At 46.0% G+C, this 14,505-nt stretch overlaps 1 protein-coding gene and 1 long non-coding RNA gene across 2 annotated transcripts in view; one reads left to right on the top strand and one right to left on the bottom strand.

Moving 5' to 3' along the window:
• Positions 1-4,942, bottom strand: part of LOC137527706 (uncharacterized) — a 22,965-nt gene extending 18,023 nt beyond the window's left edge. Inside the window, exons 1-2 of the long non-coding RNA XR_011023202.1 lie at positions 4,349-4,942; positions 4,150-4,254 (exon numbers count right to left, since the gene is read on the bottom strand). This is a non-coding gene — a long non-coding RNA (uncharacterized lncRNA). The remainder of the gene's footprint in view (positions 1-4,149; positions 4,255-4,348) is intronic.
• ASB6 (ankyrin repeat and SOCS box containing 6) overlaps positions 1-14,505 on the top strand; it is a 27,162-nt gene extending 12,657 nt beyond the window's left edge. The window contains exons 4-7 of the mRNA XM_068248494.1: positions 1,988-2,094; positions 2,591-2,699; positions 9,376-9,462; positions 13,456-14,505. Coding sequence (XP_068104595.1) covers positions 1,988-2,094; positions 2,591-2,699; positions 9,376-9,462; positions 13,456-14,129 — 977 coding nt within the window. The 3' untranslated portion in view covers positions 14,130-14,505. The remainder of the gene's footprint in view (positions 1-1,987; positions 2,095-2,590; positions 2,700-9,375; positions 9,463-13,455) is intronic.

Here is a 14,505-nt window from a genome sequence, read left to right as displayed (position 1 = left end):
ACACAGGAGACAGATCCCGACGGCCATGCAGTATGTGATCCGGCTGCCTGAACCCTTTTTACACTTGTGGGAACAGAGACGCGGGGGAGAAAGTGGAGGAGCGGGCACACACAGGAAGGGAATCCCTGCCATGGCAGCAGTTCGCATCGGCAGGTCAGGTATTCCCTGCCTTTGCCGTATAAGATCAGGGACTTTTCTCCCCATTTTTTGGGGGAGAAAAAGTGCGTCTTATACGGCGGAAAATACAGTAGATCATAGATAGGAGCTTAAAAAGAAACTGCAGTGAAAATAACGTAATCAAAAAAAGTGCTTAATTTTTTCAATAGTTTATTTATAAATGATTTAGTCAGTTTGCCCTTCGTAAAATCTATCCTCCCCCTGATTTACAGTCTGACATTTATCACATGGCAACATTTTTACTGCTGACAGGTGATGTCACTGGAAGGAGATGCTGCATTTTTGGCAGTTGTGAACAGCTGTTATTTCCCACAATGCAACAAGGCTCCCACAGTGTGATGTCAGAACCCTGGTGCTGACATCACACTGTGGGAGGAGTTTCACCACAATATCAGTCATACAGACCCCCTGATCTATTTGAGAAAAGGTAACGATTTCTCATGGGAAAGGGGGTATCAGCTACTGATTGGGATGAAGTTCAATCCTTGGTTACGGTTCTCTTTAACCACTTTGGGACCGGAAAGCTCTGGTCCCTTGCCCTTCATCCAAGCCGTCAGTGCACGGGGTCAGGAGCCAATGACATATGGAAGCTATGATGTCAGTGTGACAGCAGAGCGAGCATGTGCAGTGACACAGGCTGAGTGAATGGCGCGAGCGGACGTCTCCGTGGCGGTGATCGAAATCTATGCCCTGGCAGGAATAAGCAGCCGCAGAGCGTAGATTTCAATCACCGCCACCTGGAAGAGGTTAAAATGTAATTTTGGCACAATTTATTTATTTATTTATTTTGTGAAAGGCCACCTGAAGTGAGAGGCTGCCATGTTTATTTCCTTTTACACAATACATCCTCCTAAGCATAGATTTTACATTTGTCATGGCCAAATTTCGGCGCAGTGTGGAGCCAAAAGACTGCTCACCGTGAACCTGCGGAAAGTTCAGGCCGGCGTTAATGCTTTTCCCTCTCCGAGATGTTACAACTTGGGGGCACACGTAATTTGGGCACCGCCTATCGCCAGAACCTGAATTACCTTTTTTTTTTTTTTAAATAATTTGAGCTCCGACTATCATCCGCGCCCAAATTAGTCACTTAGGCCTCAATTCACGGAGCTTTTTCAAACACTTTATCAAACGTTTGATAATTTTCCTCATGGGTAAAATCTAATTTTGAATTCACTAAGGTGTTATATATAGATTTATCGAATGTTTTATCAATGAAATGATCAATAAATCTATAACACCTTAGTGAATTCAAAATTAGATTTTACCCATGAGGAAAATTATCAAACGTTTGATAAAGTGTTTGATAAAGCTCTGTGAATTGAGGCCTTAGTGTAGCTATAGCCGTAGTTCACTTAACGGCCTCAAGTGTTCTCCCCAGAATTTTTTTCCAGCCGGGTGGCATGAAAATGTAGCCAGGTGTGGGAGGATGGTAGAATGCAGGACCAGCATTTCTCTTTGCAACTCTGCTTACAGCATAGGAGGAGGTGAGCCGATGATAGCCGGGTGGTCACCAAAATTAGCCGGGTGGAGCACACGGCTAAAAGAGCCTGGGGAGAACACTGGGCCTATGGTGACGCCCAAATAATTGCTGCAGCTCTGTGCTGAAATTAGCTGTGTCGCCTGCTGATCATCGGTTGTGCCTGAAACAAGCATACAGCTTATCCAGGCATACTTCAGCCTTCATGCTTATTCAGGGTCTTCTGGTGTGCTTTCATTTTTGAGCCTATATTGTATATGCAGCGTTTACTGAAAGTGGGGTTTACCCTTTTTGCTGGTAGTTTTATCTGGTTCCTTTGTTGTGTTCCCCCAGATCCAGTGACGTACTACACCCCCCTACACATCGCAGTCCTGCGAAACCAGCCGGACATGGTGGAGCTGCTGGTGCAGAGTGGAGCTGATATTAACAGGAGGGACCGGGTAACCCATGTGCTCTGCTAAAATGCTTTGTCTAGTTTAGCTGCACTTTACATAGTACCTCGAGCTAACCACTACCCCACAGTGCTGCCATATAAATTGCTATGTGTCGAATGCTTGGGGGGGTCCCATGTAAAACTTGCACTGGGGCCCGAAGCTCCTTAGCTATGTCACTGGCCACATTATGGGGGGGAGGACTACAGTATCAGCCAGTGGTGGAGGAAGGATAGGGACTGAAGATTAGAAGACTGGTTGCAAAACAGACAACAAAGTATTGGTTTTGGTTCAGTTTCAGCGTAGATAAGGAGGGTTGGAGGGATCAGGATCATTGTTTTAGTTAGGTTCGGGTCAGGAAGAGGTTAACATTAATGTGGGACACAGTAAAGGGAGGTTGGATCTCGGTGTAGGGAATGGGCTTTTCAGTCAGGTGACTGCAGTGAAGAATGCCCTGTTTCAGAAAGGCCATTTGTGTGATCCCTGTATATGTTTTGTCATTCAGATTCATGAGAGCAGTCCCCTGGATTTGGCGAGTGAGGAGCCGGAAAGACTGCCGTGCTTGCAGCGACTGCTGGAGCTCGGAGCTGAAGTGAACATGGCTGACAGAAACGGTCAGTGAGGGCCGCTAGCTGCTGTTGTGAGACACCAGTGATTGGGGTGGAATGTTACAAGTAATGTGGACGGACTGTATCCTGAGCATTACTGTTGCATCTTAACCACTTGAGGACCAGAGGTTTATTTATACCCCTTCCAGTGACCAGGCGATTTTATTACAATTCAGCACTGAACAACTTTTTTTTTATTAATCATTTTTTTTTTAATTGAAATAAGAAAAGACAAATACAGTAGCGAATTATATAAAACATCGGTACTATTAGAATAGCAAGCAGGATGAATACAGTTATCTTCACAATGAACGCAAGTTATACATGCACTGAACAACTTTAACGAATTATTGCTCAGTCATACAACTTAGCACCCAAATACATTTCACCTCCTTTTCTTCTCACTAATAGAGCTTTCTTTTGATGGTCTGACTGCTGCTGCGTTTTTTATTTTATTAAAGTGGATCCGAGATAAACTTTTACTCATTGCATAATTGTGTTTATTTCATATAGTTTATAGGGCATTCCTCAAGCCAAATACTTTTTTTTGTTTTATTTTAATACGCTAATGCCCTATAAACTAAACAAGCCTCGCCCACAGCTTTTTTAGAATGCCTTGGCACTGTAGCAAGGGCTTATGGGAGCTCAGTCTGGGCAGAAGGAGGAGGTTACTAGCCAGAGATCTCAGAGGAGAGGTGCCTGAATTTGTCACATTACACAGAGAAGCTGATAGCATCTACGGCCCTCAGCCTGTGACAAACAGAATGTGGCTGCCCTCATTGTATCACAGGAATAAATAATCAAAAACTATTGAAGCTGTTGGCTGCTAGATATGCTGTGTAAACTATCTAAACTTTATATAAGATATAGACAAGTTACTTGTTATAGTTAGTTTTTCATCTCGGGTCCGCTTTAATTAAAAAAAAAAAAAGTAAAATCATTAGCCTCAGAAGATGTCACTATATAATCCACACTATGGTCGTAGTTTAAAGAGGAACTCCAGTAAAAATAATGTAATAAAGTGCTTTATTTTTACAATAATTATGTATAGTAAATGATTTAGTCAGTGTTTGCTCATTGTAAAATCTTTCCTCTGCCTGATTTACATTCTGACATTTATCACATGGTGACATTTTTACTGGTGGCAGATGATGTCACTGGAAGGAGATGCTGCTTGCTTTTTTGGCAGTTGGAAACCGCTGTTATTTCTCACAATGCAACAAGGCTCCCACAGTGTGATGTCAGCACTATTGTCCTGACATCACACTGTGGGAGGGGTTTCACCACAATATCAGTCATACAGCGCCCCCTGATGATCCGTTTGTGAAAAGGAATGGATTTCTCATGGGAAAGGGGGTATCAGCTACTGATTGGGATGAAATTCAATCCTTGCTTACGATTTCTCTTTACAGTGTACCAAAGACAAAAACATATCTAAAAAAAAAAAAAAACATACTTGCTCCTCTGGATCCTGTAGAGCAGAGGTGTCCAAACTTTTTTCAAAGAGGGCCAGATTGGATGAAGTGAACATGCCGGAGGGCCGAACATTTTTCCGAACATTCTTTGAACAATTACAATTAAATGCAAATGAATTATTTTGCATAAAAGCTGAGTTTTCAAAATGTATTTGAAATAAATTTAAAAAAAAAACTTACCTGCACTAATGGGAAGGGTGAAACTGAGATCTGTGCTCCAGCAAACAGGCTTGGTCCGGTACAAAGGCAGTGGTTTTGATGCGCAAAATGTCACGCAGATGAGAGTCACTTAGTCTTGTCCTCACACGATTCTTGTTGAAGTTCATGGCAGAGAATGTCTTCTCACACAAATATGTTGAGCCAAACAAGCTCAGCATTTTCTTAGCCTGTGTTCGAATCTCCTGAAACCTGCCCTTATCCAGTTGGCGGTAAAAGTTCACAAGAGAGAGTTGTTGGTAACGACTGCGTAACTCGCTGTCACATTGCAGCTCAATGAGCTCAAGCTGCAGCTGTTCTGGAGCATCATCTGGGTCAACAGAGAATGGAGAGGAGAAAAGGCTGATCTCCTTTTCAATAGCTGCAAAATCTTGAAAGCGCCGTTTAAACTCTTCAGCCAGAGATGCGATGTCTGCTGCATACCTGCTCATTTGCACACTGATATTGTCCTGTGAAAAACTGTTCATTATTTCCTGCAATGCTGGGAAATGTATGGTATTGGCCTGTGTTTGTGACAAATGCCTTTGGAAAAGTTGCAGCTTTCTTCCAAATGCCTTGAGGTGTGAATAAAGCTGGTTCACCGCTGCATCTTTTCCCTGAAGACTCGTGTTTAGTACATTCAGATGACTTGTTATGTCAACTAGAAACCCCAAATCAGCCAGCCAAATAGGATCAGATAGTTCTTGCATCGGTTGTCCCTTTGTTTCCAAGAATTCTTTTATTTCCTTTCTGAGAGAGTTAAAACGCTGCAGCGCAGACCCTCGACTGAGCCATCTAACATCGTTGTGATATAAAACATCTTCATATTCAGCATGGATGTCCAGTAGAAATTGTTTGAACTGACGGTGGTACAGAGCTTTAGCACGAATAAAATTAATAGTCTTTACAACCGGTTTCATAACATGATCATATTTGAAATATTTAGCACAGAGAACTTGTTGATGAATGATACAATGGAGTTTAATAGCTTCACCTCCTTCTTCAATAACCTTGTTACAGATTAGGGTTGATAAGCCACTTCGTTCACCAGCCATAGCAGGTGCCCCATCAGTAATAATCCCAGAAACTTTGTTCCAGGGCAGTTTCATGTCATCTATTGCAGAACTAACAGCAACAAATAAATCTTTTCCTCTAGTTTGGTCCTTAAGGCTCTGGAGGTCAAGTAGCTCTTCAGTCACATTTATTTCATCGTCCACCCCTCTCAAAAAAATCAGCAACTGAGCTGTGTCAGATAGGTCTGTGCTTTCATCACAGGCTATTGAAAAGAAGTCAAAAACCTCTCCTTTGGACATCAACTGTCTCTTAATATCTGATGATATGTCTTCAATTCTGCGTGCTACAGTGTTACGAGCCAGGCATATATTGGCAAACTCTTGCTTTTTCTCAGGACAGATATTTTCAACCATTTTCATAACGCACTCTTTAATAAAATCACCCTCAGTAAAAGACTTGCTATTTTTAGCAATTAACAATGCCACATCATAGCTTGCCCTTGTGGCATTTTCATTTGACTCACGGGCTCTTGTGAAAAATCGCTGTTGTGACGTTAAAACTGCTTCAAGTTGCTTTAACTTTTCGCTGCGGTCACGCCCTGTTAGTTTGTCATATGTGCTGCTATGCTTTGTCTGGTAGTGTCTTTTGATATTAAATTCTTTATAAACGGCCACAGTCTCTTGACATATCAGACAAACACAGTTATTCCTTATTTCTGTGAAAAAAAAATCCACTTTCCACCTTTCCTGGAAACGGCGGCCCTCACTGTCAACTTTCCTTTTCTTACTTGTAGTAGCCATTTTTTAAATTGGACAGAAGGGGGAGGGTGAAGGATGCAGTGTTGTTTGAACTTGGCAGGTTTAAGTATTACTTGCTTTCACAACTAGGCCTACCCCTGTCCAGCTCCCGATATCCAAGCACATTAAATTGCTGTCTCACAGTCTTCTGTTCAACTGGCTGTCTCTCTGGCTCCTGTCTCAGCTCACGTCACTCTGCAGTACTCCTGACCCCCTCCTTTCTCCTTTCCTTTGACCTTGAGGCTCTCAGTGCTGGCAGTCCGTCCACTGTGTCACAGGCGCCGGCATATGACGTCACACGCCTCTGTGACTTCTCTGTCTGTAACCCTCGCCTGTGCCCGCCCCTGTGCCCGCCCCTCCAGCTGTGCTCTGTGAGAAGGGGGTGTGTATACCCTCGCCGCCGTCACCCGCCCCTCCACTCAGCCGCGTCACACCACCACGCCCCACACCACGCTGATGCGGCCCATGATGCGGCCAGAACGCGGCCAGAATGCGGCCAATGATGCGGCCAGAATGCGGCCCATGATGCGGCCAGAATAGCGGCGGACGGGCCGCATTGCCTAAAACAGTGATGGCTGTCCAAAGGGCCACATCTAACTGCCCGGCGGGCCGCGAATGGCCCGCGGGCCGGACTTTGGACATGCCTGCTGTAGAGGTTTCTCCTGCCGTCCTCTGATCCCTTGTTGCTGAGAGCAGACCTCTGGATTATAAAGTGCAATGCAGCCACTCTCGTGCAGGAAGTGTCCTGGGCTGCGGAGGTGCTCTCTAGGAGGAGTTGGGAGCATCCATAGGCTTCCCTCTTCTAGGAGCTTTTTTTTTTTTCGTTCTAATCTGCCTCAGAGTTCTCTTTTAAAGGACAACTGACTCAAGAGGGATATGGAGGCTGCCACGTTTATTTCCATTTTACAATTACCAGTTGCCTGGCTATCCTGCTGTTCCTCTGCCTCTAATACTTTTAGTATTTTTTATTTTTGTATAGACCCTGAACAAGCATGCAGCAGATCAGGTGTTTCTGACATAATTGTCAGATCTGACAAGATTAGCTGCATGCTTGTTTCTGGTGTAATTGAGACACTACTGCAGTCAGAGAGCAGGGCTGCCAGGCAACTGGTGTTGCTTAATAGGAAATAAATGTGGCAGCCTCCATATACCTCTCCTTCCAGTTGTCCTTTAAGTGTACCCGAGACTAATAAATGACAAGGATTTATACTTACCTGTGGCTTCCTCCAGTCCCCTGAAATTCAAACATCCAAACCAATAAATGTTGATTCCCGTGATACCTTTAATGACTAAGTCTTAGTCATGAAAGGTATCAACGTTTGTTGGTTTGATGTCTGCATTTCGGCCCCTCAACTACCACTGGACCACACTTCACTTGCTCCAGCCCCCTGTAGTTCATCAGCTCCTTGACGTCTGCCCGCTCTCCCAAAGTCTGCCCTGGTAAAGTCCCCAACGGAGCCAGTCAGAGACTACTACGCATGTGCTGTCCCGGCTATGCTCACTGTACACGGCAGGGAGCGTTCCCAAGACTGTAAGGGCTTGTTCACACTATCAGTGTTTGCTGATTTATTTTAAAGAGAACCTGTAACAAAAAACTGTTCACCTTGGGTGGGGGAAGCCTCAGGGTCCCAATGAGGCCAATCTCTGTCGGGTCAGCTCTACTGCGCAGGTGCAGGAGACTTGCGCCGGCGCAGTTGAGCGGCCTGACAGCGAACGGCTATTTCCGCCTATCTCCGAGCGGAGAGCTGATACTGCACCTGCGCTGGAGCCGGGAAGGTAAATATTTACATCCCCGTTGTTCCGGGAGGATTTTCGCCGCCGCCGTGGGACACAGGAGGATGGGGGAAGCCTCAATAGGATCCTGTGGCTTCCCCCACCCAAGGTGAGTACCCCCCAGGGGAGGTTTTTTCGTTACAGGTTTTCTTTAAGCGATGGCGATTTTGTAAATCACCCTAAAAGGCTTGTGTAATGATTTCCTATGACAGTGTTCACATGTAAGCAATTCGATTTTATTGAAAACGCAAACACGCTACATGTACCTTTTTTCTAAGCGATTTGGCTCAATGGAAGGTATAGGGAAACCGCAAAGCGCTTGAAAAAGTGCTTCGTATAGAAATTTCCAGAGCGCTTTTATGAATGAATACATTGTATTTATTCATTTACGGGTTAAAGACTTCAAATCATCGGTGAGCAAAAATGCTTAGAAAAGCGCTTCTCTAAGCGAAAAGCGCTGTAAAAATCGCTGTATAAATTGCTCAGTGCTTGCGATAGTGATTTATGTGAACAAGGCCTAACTGCGGTTGCTCAGGAAGTTCCCGGCTATGGGAGCACGATCAGGAGGTGCGCACGGCCGGTACTGCGCATGTGCAGGGCCCGCAACCTGACTGGATTGTGGGCTCGGCTACAGGAGGCCAGACCTATACAGAAGGCGCTAACAGACTATAGGAGGCTAGACTACCAAATCGCAAAACATGCAGCATTTTGCGCGATTAGCGTTAGCGTTTCTGCAATGTAAAGTATATAAATGCTGGCCTAATTGCTCATCAAAACCTACAAAGAGCGATTTTGCTAGCGTTTTGAAGTTACTGCACACTGTAACAAAATTTAAAATTAATGAAAGGACCAATCAGAATTAAAACGCTAATCGTTACACAACCACAGGCAAATTGAATACACTTTTTAAAATTGCTACTGAAAACGCTCATGAAATCGATTGCAAACCGCTCATACAAAACGCTAGCGATTAGCGATAGCGTTTTGTAGTGGGTTCCAGGCCTAAGTATAAATCCCTTCTCATTTGTTTTGTCTCTGGTTTAGTTTTTTTCTTTCCTGTCTTTGTCAACAAAAGCAGCAGATACAGCTGTATACTGAATTAGAAGCAAACTCAGTAACAGAAGCAAATTGTATTGCTGAACAGCCTAAATTTAAGTTAATTTTTATGCTAGGTACACATGATGCAATGTTCTGCTAAATTCACCTGACAGATCGATTTCTTTCCAACATGTCCAATCTCAATTTGATCGATTTCCATTCACTTTTGTGGCAATTAATCGGAAAATCGATCGAAACTAAGATCGGACATGTTGGAAAATAATCGATCTGGCAGGTAAATCTAACAGAAAATTGTACTGTGTGTTCCTAGCATTAAATGCACAGTGTTCTAAGTACGCTATCAACTTAAACTCTACGTGTTTTCCACAGGCAAAACCGCACTATTACACGCTCTGGCCAGCAGTGATGGGGTTCAGATCCACAACACTGAAAATATCAGACTGCTTCTAGAAGGTGGTAAGTGGTTCATTATTGTGGTTTATGATGGGAACTGGCCTTTGCTTGACTGATTTGTCTACAGGTAGCCTCCCACCTCTCATCCCACTCCCCTTTCCACAGTACAGTACATGCTGCATAGCTTAAAGTGTACCAGAGCTGATAAAATGTAAAAGTTTTATACATACCTGGGGCTTTCTCCAGCCCCATCCTACATCTTCTCCCTCTTCGGTACCTGGTCCCGTGACTTCAGCCTGTCGTGGCCAGTTTGCACGAAATAAGTATCTCTCCGGCAGCCACGGACACGCGCTTGATTAAAGTCTACCGAGGTGGCCGACAATGACTGCCTCAGCCAATAATCAGGTGTGTGTACAGTAGCCCATACAGCTGATTTTGTCTGTACAGCCCGGCCCAGCAATGTCACCCAAGCAGATCGGGTTCCGATCCCAGACAGTCAACATAAGTCACTGGTGTAAACCATTAGAGCAGAGGTTCAGCAGGACAGCCAAGCAATTTGTAATGTTTAACCACTTGAGGACCCACCCTTTACCCCCCCTTAAGGACCAGCGCTGTTTGTTTGGATCTGTGCTGGGTGGGCTCTGCAGCCCCCAGCACAGATCCGCGGCCACACAGAGCGATCAGATCGCCCCCCTTTTTTTCCCCCTATGGGGATGATGTGCAGGGGGGGTCTGATCGCTCCTACCTGCAGGCATGTTGCGGGGGGGGCACCTCAAAGCCCCCCTCCGCGGCGACATTCTCCCCCCTCCCTCTCCTACCTGCTCCCCCGGGAGATCTGGGCTGCACAGGACGCTATCCGTCCTGTGCAGCCAGTGACAGGACGTCCCCTGTCACATGGCGGCGATCCCCGGCCGCTGATTGGCCGGGGATCGCCGATCTGCCTTACGGCGCTGCTGCGCAGCAGCGCCGTACAAATGTAAACAAAGCGGATTATTTCCGCTTGTGTTTACATTTAGCCTGCGAGCCGCCATCGGCGGCCCGCAGGCTATTCTCGGAGCCCCCCGCCGTGAATTGACAGGAAGCAGCCGCTCGCACGAGCGGCTGCTTCCTGATTAATCAGCCTGCAGCTGGCGACGCAGTACTGCGTCGCTGGTCCTGCAGCTGCCACTTTGCCGACGCACGGTATAAGCGTGCGGTCGGCAAGTGGTTAAAGGACAACTGAGGTGACATGTACCGTAACATGATGAGATAGACGTGTATGCACAGTGCCAAGTACACAAATAACTAGGCTGTGTTTCTTTTTTTTTTGTTTTTCTGCCCAAAAGAGTTAGGTCCCGTTCACATTACAAACGCGGATGGCCACGCATGCGGAACGCAACGCATGCGAACGCACGCCATCCGCGTTTGTGTGCGTTGCGTGGCTGATCCCATCACTGAAAAGTGAATGGGACAGCCAAGCGTTTTTACAAAAAATGCGTGCAGCATGCGTTCCTGGATCGCACAGGTCCGGAACGCATGCAGTGTGAACATCAGACATTGCACTCTATGCAATGTCTGATGTCGTGCGTGTTGGCCACCTGCACGCGTTTCCAAAACGCGGCTGGAAACGCGTGCAGTGTGAACGGGGCCTTAATCATCAGGTATGCAAGTGACCGTTTCTGTGCGGGTCGGACTGGGTCAGACTATATGCAGAACCTCACTGATAAGTAAATAGAGCCATAAAACACTTTCCTGTCAGTAAATGGCTTCTGAGAGCAGGAAAGAGATAAAAAAAAAAGGGTCAATAATTCATAGATTTGAGCTATGGCACACTTCAATAAAGGGGTCATTGAGCAGAGAATAAAACAGTAAAAACTTAAAAACTAGATTTAAAGGGAACCAGAGACGAAGCAACCTTGTGTATTTTACCATATATATATCAGTAAGAACATTAAAGAAAACACTTACCATGCTCTCTGTTTCATCCTCACTGCTAAAAGTGTCTGTTATCAGCTGTGATAAGAATCCCGGACTGAGCATTCAGTCTGGCTTTGCAGGGAATAATTATAGCTGAGTCATTATAGCAGAGCCACAAGGGGGCAGGCTTGGGCTTGAAAAGGCACCAGAGAAGACAGACTCGGCTATAATCTTTCCGTAGCAAAGCTAGACTGAGTGCTCAGTCAGGGATTCTTATCAGACGTGATAACAGTCAGATTAAACAGAGAACAATGAAACAAAGAGCAGATTAGGTGTTTAATGTCATGTTCCCACTGATTTATAAGGTAAAATACATGAGGGTGCTTCATCTCTGGTTCTCTTTAAATATAAAAACTGGGAGATCTAAAAAAAAGTCATTTTTTAGGACGAGAATAGATGCAATTGTTTTTCTCATTAGTTTATTTTCACCTCGGATGTCCTTTAAAATTAAATATCAGCTTCCATTTCCCTCTCACTTCAGGCAAAAAATAAAAGCATTTACACTTACCTGGGGCTTCTTCCAGCCCCCTTCAGGCTGTGGGCTACATTGCTGGTTTCATGGGCCGCTCTGACCCTACGCTGACTAGCTAGGTACATTAGTACAGTTGCAATCTACTGTGCAGGCACAGAACACTCCCGGCTAAGAGACGGAAGGCCTGCTGGAGGATGAGCCAGGCCGGCCAGCAGAGGATTGAAGTGGCCTGGGAGGACAGCAAGAGGAAGTCCCAGGTAAATGTGTTGGAATACTTTGCTGTCCTCTCCTCAGCCAGGAATACCTCTTTTGCAAAGCTCAGAAGTAAGAGCTCCTCATAACGTTCAGCTGTCTTATTAACCAGCCTGTTAAAAATTGCATGTACGTTTAAAATAAAATTGCAAGCTTTGTATTTGTGGCAAACCATTTAAAGGGGTTCTGTTTACCTTTTTAAAAACACCTGGGGCTGGGGCTTCTATCGGCCCCGAGGCGGAATGTCCCGCGCCATCCTCTTCTGATGCGTTGTTCCCCGCCGCTGGCACCAGTGTAATTAGTCGTTTAACTAGATGAAAAGAAGTGCGGCTGCGTGGCCGCGCGTGTGCTCGTTCCCGCGCGAGTCAGCTTACTGCACAGGCGCAGTACGAAGTTTTCCTGTACTGCGCCTGCGCAGTAAGCTCCCGCGCGCAGGAGCCAGCACGAGTGCGGTCACTGCCGCGTAGCCGCACTTCTATTCGTCTAGTTAGATGAATAATTACACCTGTGCCGACGGTGAGGAACGGAGCATCGGAGGAGGACAGAGCGGGAGATTCCGGCTGCAGGGGGCCGATAGAAGCCACAGGTAAGTGGCAGTTTTTGTTTTTAAAAAGGTAAACAGAACCCCTTTAAAGGTGAACTGAAGTAAGAGGTATACGGAGGCTGCTATATTTATTTCCTTTTAATCAATACCAGTTGCCTGGCAGCCCTGCTGGTCTATTTCTCTGCCGTAGTATCTGAATAACAGAAACAAGCATGCAGCTAGTCTTGTCAGATCTGACTTTAAAGTCTGAAACACCTGATCTGCTGCATGCTTGTTCAGGGGCTATGGCTAATAGTATTAGAGGCAGAGGAGCAGCAGGGCTGCCAATCAACTGGTATTGATTAAAAGGAAATAAATATGGCAGCCTCCGTATACCTCTTACTTCAGTTCCCCTTTAAAGTACAGTCCTATAGTGACCTATGGAGAGAGGATAACAAACATGTACTGTCCTATGGAGATGAAAAGGGGTAACCTTCTGTGATAGCGGCTAACATGAATGGTTCTGTGTTCTCAGTAACTCCATTGGCGTTGTGTAAAGGAATGAAATAAAACGTTGGTGTGCAGGTTATATGTTCCTGGTCTATGTAATGTATAGAATAGCAGGCTATAACGTTATAATGGTCTAGGTCAGGCATTGGAAAACTTTGCCCTCCAGCTGTTAAGGAACTACAAGTCCCACAATGCATTTGCCTTTATGAGTCATGACTGTGGCTGTAAGACTCCTGCAATGCATTGTGGGACTTGTAGTTCCTTAACAGCTGGAGGGCCAAGTTTGCCCATGCCTGGTCTAGATGTTGTACTGTTATTTACCCAGAGTGCTTTGCCTGTGCAGGTGCTGATGTAAAGGCCACGACAAAGGATTGCGACACCGTCTTCTCCAGCATCATCTTCCTGTTGGGAGAGACAGTAGGGTCCGACAAAGAAGAAGCCCAGCTGATCAATCGCTTCTGCTTCCGGGTCAGCCAGCTGCTGATGGCACACGGTGCTGACCCCAGCGAATGCCCCTCCCACGAATCCCTTACCCACACGTGCCTCAAGAGTTTCAAGCTCCACTTCCCTCTCCTGCGCTTCCTGTTGGAGTCCGGAGTCTCCTACAACTGCTCCAAGCATGGCGCCTCCTGCTGGTCTGGCTTTCAAATTGTTTTTGACAAGCTGTGCACTTACCTGGGCAGCTGTGAGGACTGTGACTCTCTGGACCTGCTGAACAAAGCAGAAAGTGTGCTGGACCTCATGATAACCCAATCTGCTGGAATCTCCCTGCCCAGGAACTTTGAAGTAACAACGTCAACCTGCGGTGTCCATGAAGACAGAGTAACCGGCCTATACCAATCCCTGAAACAGATGGAGCAGTCGCCCCCTACTCTAAAGCACTTGTGCAGGGTGTACATTCGGCAGAGACTGAGGCCGTGGCCTGTAGACGTGAAGGTGAAATCGCTCCCTCTTCCAGACAGGTTGAAATGGTATCTCCTTATCCACCCCACTGCCTCCTGTGAGGAAGATTTATAGCAGTACAAACCATCTCCCATCCATAGGGGTGGCTGTGAGTGACTCTAGGCCAGACTCAGGCCCGTGGAAGACTCCCAGCATGCCTTGCCAGTCTACCACCTCTGGAGACCGCTGGGCTACATCCATGCTGGTTGTACTCAAACTGTTCAATATTAACAACACAACGTAATGATCTTGGCTTCTGCTGCACAGATGCCTCTCCTGTCTCTTGTGTGTTTGCGGCATCATGTTGTATGGTTATTGAAGGTTAGGAGGTTTCACCAGTGCCTATCTGCTGTTAATGCATGCGTCACATCCCCCCCCCCCCCCCTCATTAGGAAATCACAGGGGGGCACACAGTGCTTATGCTAATAAACAGGAAAATGTTTGTGCAGGA

The sequence above is a fragment of the Hyperolius riggenbachi genome, chromosome 8, assembly GCF_040937935.1.
Source record: "Hyperolius riggenbachi isolate aHypRig1 chromosome 8, aHypRig1.pri, whole genome shotgun sequence".
NCBI lineage: Eukaryota > Metazoa > Chordata > Amphibia > Anura > Hyperoliidae > Hyperolius > Hyperolius riggenbachi.
Note: the sequence above shows the minus strand (reverse complement) of the source record. Positions and strands in the feature narration are given on the sequence as shown.